The following is a 5,864-nucleotide window of genomic DNA, read 5'->3' as shown; positions in this document are numbered from 1 at the left end:
CAATCGGGGAGGCCGAAGGGTCCAAGAAGGGAAAGACCCTCCTTCCGGACTGCTCCACGACGGCCGCCTACAGCGGCGACGAATGTTTACCTAGGGAGAAGCCCCTGGCGAAGTCGTAAGTATCCGGACATCATGGTAATTCATGGTATGTTTTATTGCATTGTTTATCATTACGCCGCGTATGATTATGTAGTCCGTCCCGAGCTCATCTCGACGTAGATTCGTCAGACGGTTCATTGGACTCGTCGGATATGAATAGTGATTCACTTCCGACCGCCTCCACCCCTTGCCCTACGGACAACGTCGAGGTGTTGTCCCGAAAGGCACCGAGCCGAGGGGAGGTAGTCCTGGGGGCGCCTCGAGGCGACCTTCCAGACCCTAGGCGCAAAGGGAGCAAGACTCCCACGGGCTCCAAGTTTGGCCCCCAGTCGAATACTGCTCCGGAACCTTCGGTGGTTCTGGACTCCGGCAGGCGATCCCCCGTTAAGGGGGCAAGCCACTCGTGTCGGTGTCCTCTATCCATCCAGAGGCACCGGACAACTTGCTAGGAGAGCTTCACGGCGCTTCCATCGACGAAGAGCACCACACTATCATGAGCGCGGTGATCGAGAAAGTTCAGTCCGCCAAAAACGGACTGACCAAACACTACAAGAAATATGCTATCTTGTGACCTCCACTATTGGTCACTGAAATGTCATAGTTTTTTATTTGCGACCTTTTTGTGACCAAAAACAGAAGGTCAAAAGCTGGCGGTCGTAAACTGAAATTAACGACCTTCTCTGTGAGAAGGTCGTGGACGTTTTTGACCAAAGTATGCCTATTGTTTTGTTTTGGTCACTAGCAGCCTCCCCAGGCCACGTAGGCATCAGACATGGCAATCTGATGTGGCACAAGAATCAGCCCGGTCCAATTCGATTTTCTACATGGGCCTAGCCCAACAATTCAGCCTATTTGTGTTTTTTTCTCTCTGTCAATTTTTGGTTGGGTTCATGGGCCAAACCCAATATTGCAGCCTTTTTATTGTTGGGTTGTGGCCTTTTTGTCTAAACGAATTTAGTTTTTCTTTTTTCCCCAAAAGAAGGGTCCACTAGTCAGATGGGTCCCAGTTGTCAGGTTCTAGTAACAGGTTCCCATTGTCATGTTGTGGTAAGTGGGTCCCATCAATTCAAACTCATATTCTTCATATTTCAAGCATTATTTAGATTTTCGGAGACAAAAACACACATGATACTTAAATAAGAGCAACCAGATCACATGATACAAGCTCTATCCATTCCAATACAGAAGACCATACTGCTTTACAAGCTCTACAAGTGTAACAAGCTCTACAATTGTAATACTAACAAGCTCTACAAGTTCTTAGATTCAGACTCCTAACAAGCTCTACTAGATGAACAACATGCCGGATTCGCTCGACGACCATAGTCAACGCTGGGAACAAACAAAACAACATGGCTTCCACTGTCATCCTGTTACATGAATCAGAGAAGAATTAAAATGAGGCATAGAGCAGAAAAATGAGATATATATATTCATGATCTTCACAACATGAATCCAAATCCTACGGCTGATAGTGGCCCTTTTTATACTACAAAAGACACCTGTACACGACCATTGACACTGTTCAAGAATCACAACAGCACACTAAGAACAATGACATGCTCCGCAAGCCTGTGACATACTGTACACGGCAATAGGAGCAAAAATCTAATAAGTTCATTACAGGCTTGCCAATAAAAATAACAAGTTACCTACACACAAGGAAACATAAACTTGAGAGGTTGAGATCAAGGCCTATCAACTACATCATATATATATATATATATATATATATATATATATATATATATATATATATATATATATATGCATCAAAAAACAAGGCCATATGGACCAATGCATCATAATTATCAGTTTTAAACACTACAGGATCAGACCGACTGACCGAGCCTGATGAATCAATAGGTGTGAAATGCATTGACACTTTGCTCTATCTTAAAATTGACAGCTATATTAATTTATATTTATACTCATTAGAGATAGTCATAATATTGGGACGTGGACACTCATCAAGATAACTCCAAAAGAGTTTGACAAGATATGCAACCGAAGTCATAGATCCAGAACAATAAAAATAATCACATTCTATTCTGATGAACACTTATTTACGCTGGATCTCGAATATCACAGACACTGTAGTTGCCGGGCAACTCTATCTACACCATTCTAATGCTTAAACACTGTCTACATGAGCATTTTAATACCACTCACCGTTTCATTTGACCACACAAATAATCTGGCAAGCACGATGCAGATGCCACCCAGGTAGGCGATCAGTTTTTCTAGACAATAGACAATAGAGCAATCATGCCCTGTGCAAGTTAACAAATGCAAGGGAAACAAGAAGCTTCAGCAGCTTTTAGCTGGCAAACTCTCAAGGTTGACCTCCCCAACAGCTTCAGCAGCAGCTTTTAGCTGGCAAACAAATCAAGTCAGTTGGTTCGACAAAGGAAAACAAAGTAAGCTTATTTTCTTGACTATTTACAGAACTTGTAATAGAAAAGTAAAGTGTTGGGCATGCAGAAAAGGGCAAAGAAGAAAGTCGATGCCAATCACAACTTCTATAGATGGAGATAAACAGAAATAGATAACATTTCTTACATATCTAGCTACAGCCCAACTTGTTCATCATATTCAGTCATGTCACAGTTGAGAGTAAATGTTGACAGTTTATGGACATTTTGCTAGAAGGACATGTCACACTTGTATTCACATGCACATTGATCTAATGGATCAATTGAAGGCAATTTTTATTTATTCGCATGCACTTTAAGTCAAATGGGATAATCAAGGATAGACACTCTCTATCCAAGTGATTTTAGTACTAGTGCCCGGAACCAACAGGTGGTTTACCTGATTCAGAAATTCATCCAGCCTCCTAACTAGCCGTATGATGCTTCCTTCAAAAATGTCAGTCATTTCTGTCACCTCTCCGAAGGTGGCGCCCTATGAGGAAAATGTTTCAGGACTCTACATAGAATATAACTACAAAAACTGCAGCAGCAATACAGATGCAGAGTATGATTGCATCAGATGTCGAGATTATGCATGATAAGAATCGATGTCTCAACCTTTGACCAGCAGTATATGACGTCCATCAGGTAGGGTTTACAAGTTGGTACTTTTGGGGAATACAATACAAGCCTGACGGCTATTATACAGCTGAAGAGGTAACATTGTGATAGAACTTAGAAGGCCATATTATTAAGCATAGCTAACATTCAATAAGGTAGGATCTCTAACTAGTTTTACACTTATGCAGCTGAAGCTTTTTAATTACAGAACACGTATGTCGGCTCGTAATTTTCTACAGTTTATTTTTCCCAGCATCTAGTAATGTTCTGTCTGCACAGCAATAAATTAGTTGAGCCTTCCCAAATCTACAATTTATTTTAACAACACTACAATCCTCATACTACACAGTAGCCTTTCTTGGATGAATAGGTATAATACTTTCTGACAATTTAGCGTTAACAAATACTGATGCCAAGAACTCTTTGCAGTGAGTGCTCTCGTTATATCAGACAGGCAAACAATGTAGTGTCCTAGATAAACTTATAACCACATGACCGAAGCTTCATGGAGTCACAGAAATGGGATCCTAGTTTAGAATATAGATACCAGTGTAACATCTTAGAGAGAAAATTCTTTCTATGTTGAGCTCATACTTCTTTAAGAGGACAATCTTCGAACATTATATTCTCCTTAGCTTAACTGAAATAGATTAGTTAAGATAGGGACCTTCATTCAAATGGGTTTGACTAACCTTGTGTACACACATTCAGCTAGTCAATACCAGACAGGTCAAGTTCAGTGCAAAATCAAACTAAAAATTAGAATAAGTTCCAGCTTGGAATCTAATTCAAGCAGGCTTGAATAACCTTATGTACACAGATTCAACTATTCAATACACAGTGCAAAGTCAAACTAAAACACGACTTCAGCTAGGATTCTCAACATCTCGAGCCTACTAAGAATTCAGGTTAATACCATACATCTCGTGACCCTCAGCTTATTTAGATAATCACACCCATCTAAACTAAGAAAATTTTGGTGGATCAACAGTGCCTTAGTGCCCATCATAGGATATATTAAATAGCAAAGACAAATCGGCAGCATTTCGAAGGATGTCAACTAATTAGATCAACACATGTCAGCATGAATGAATTAGATGACATGAATGTCAGAATTCATCCTTCCACAGTTTCAGACAAATAAATCTGACTATCACTTCCTGATAGCCAGCTTCAAATCCTTGAGCGTAGCAGTGTTCAACACCGCGACATCTGTATCACTCACCACAACGACAAGAGGAACACGAATTGAGATGTGGGATAAACGCACGGTAAGTGATTTGGACAAAAATGTGGGCAGGGTTCGAAGAGGGCCATATTATACCAAACGAGGTGTTGTCCAGCTTGACGACGGTCACCCTCATGGCGCTGCCGAGCTCGAGGTTGATGAGCGTGTCCACGTCCGCCAGCGGGGGCTTCCTCGGGAGGTCGGCTAGAATGGGGTCGTCGAGGAGCGCCGCGAGCATGGACTGCAGCCTCGCCTGCTTGGCCTCGCTGCTCTGGTAGGCAGCCACCTCCTCATCGGGCTTCGAGGCGCCTGCTGAATCCATCGCCTCTCCGCCGTAGAGCACGATTGGCTCGGGACGCATCGCGGACCCCTCCGGCGGCGGGTGCTCAACAGCGGCGGCGGCGCTCGGGGAGATGCGGTTCCACTGGAGAAGGGGTTAGAAGGGGTTAAGGGGTGGCAGCGGGTGGATGGATCTGAAGGGAGGAGGAGAAGAGGAGGTGGCGGCGGCGATGGATCTGATGGGAGGAGGAGACGGGGGAGAAGGGGCGGCAGCGGGTGGATGGATCTGAAGGGAGGAGGAGATGAGGAGGTGGCGGCGGCGATGGATCTGATGGGAGGAGGAGACAGGGGAGAAGGGGCGGCTGCTGGGTTGGATCTGCCGCGCGCCGGCGTTGGGGTAGGAGGTCGCAAGCGGGGCCGGAGGATGTGGAGCGGAGGTCGCGCCGGCCGACCGGAGGATCGGGGGAGAGGAGGTCACGGGAGGGAGGGAGAAAGAAAGGAGGGGGGTGGATGGAAAATGTCCACGAGGACTAGGGTTTTGGCTTAGGTGGGCTTAGGGTGAGGACTGCCGTTGGATCCGCGAGCATCCGACGGTGTTCGATCCACGATCCGTGTGAAACGCCCACAGACCAATCAAAATGCAGCACACGGGTACGATGTCATGACCATTTAAATTGGTCGCAGTTGACTAAAAAATTGGTCATGGTTGATTAAAAATTCATTTTTCATTTTTGAATGCACAATTGACAAAATGGTTGGGTGTAAAAAGTTTTGACCCACCTCTGGTGAGAAAGACAAATTTCCGCCGATTCAGATGGAAGCGAGTCAAATTTGAACTGCAGCTGCCTCATAGTTTGCTATTTATTTTTTTCCAAAAATCATTTCTAGATACATAAGTATCAATTTAATCATAGAAACACCAAAAAATTCTAAGATTCAACCACTAGCTAGGAACGGTCAAGCCCGTCGTTTTGACCGCATTTTGAAACGGGCATAAAAAATTCAAAAAAAATCAAAAAATTGGAAAACCTTCACATTGTGTCATTATATGTGACCAAGTTTTCAGGAAAAATAACAAACTTGTAATACGGCAATTATTTTAAAAAAGTGTTCTCAGAAACGAGCTATCACGTATGGAGATCAATGGCTTTCAAGCCAAATGATCAATCTTATGGCCACATTCATGGCATAGTTTGTTCAAATGATCCCATATTGTGCACAAG

At 43.7% G+C, this 5,864-nt stretch overlaps 1 protein-coding gene across 3 annotated transcripts; it reads right to left on the bottom strand.

Annotated features, from left to right (window-relative positions):
• Nucleotides 1–1,211: 1,211 nt before the first annotated feature.
• Nucleotides 1,212–5,152, bottom strand: LOC125537678 (U11/U12 small nuclear ribonucleoprotein 25 kDa protein). 3 transcript variants are annotated; one of them, XM_048700997.2, is made up of 4 exons: nucleotides 4,459–5,152; nucleotides 2,914–4,346; nucleotides 2,272–2,475; nucleotides 1,212–1,469 (listed from the first exon to the last, which is right to left on the bottom strand). In XM_048700997.2, the coding sequence occupies exons 1-2, from the start codon at nucleotides 4,721–4,723 to the stop codon at nucleotides 4,288–4,290; spliced, it is 324 nt and encodes a 107-aa protein (XP_048556954.1). In that variant the 5' UTR covers nucleotides 4,724–5,152; the 3' UTR covers nucleotides 1,212–1,469; nucleotides 2,272–2,475; nucleotides 2,914–4,287. The 3 variants fall into 3 exon arrangements, with proteins under 3 accessions (XP_048556954.1, XP_048556955.2, XP_087400236.1); XM_048700998.2 differs by having other exon boundaries at nucleotides 2,914–3,006; XM_087544110.1 differs by having other exon boundaries at nucleotides 2,914–5,152.
• Nucleotides 5,153–5,864: the final 712 nt, after the last annotated feature.

Source organism: Triticum urartu, chromosome 2A (assembly GCF_056163025.1).
Source record: "Triticum urartu cultivar PI428250 chromosome 2A, HENAU_Tu73, whole genome shotgun sequence".
NCBI lineage: Eukaryota > Viridiplantae > Streptophyta > Magnoliopsida > Poales > Poaceae > Triticum > Triticum urartu.
The sequence above is the reverse complement of the archived record's forward strand: the minus strand, read 5'-3'. Positions and strand labels throughout refer to the sequence as shown.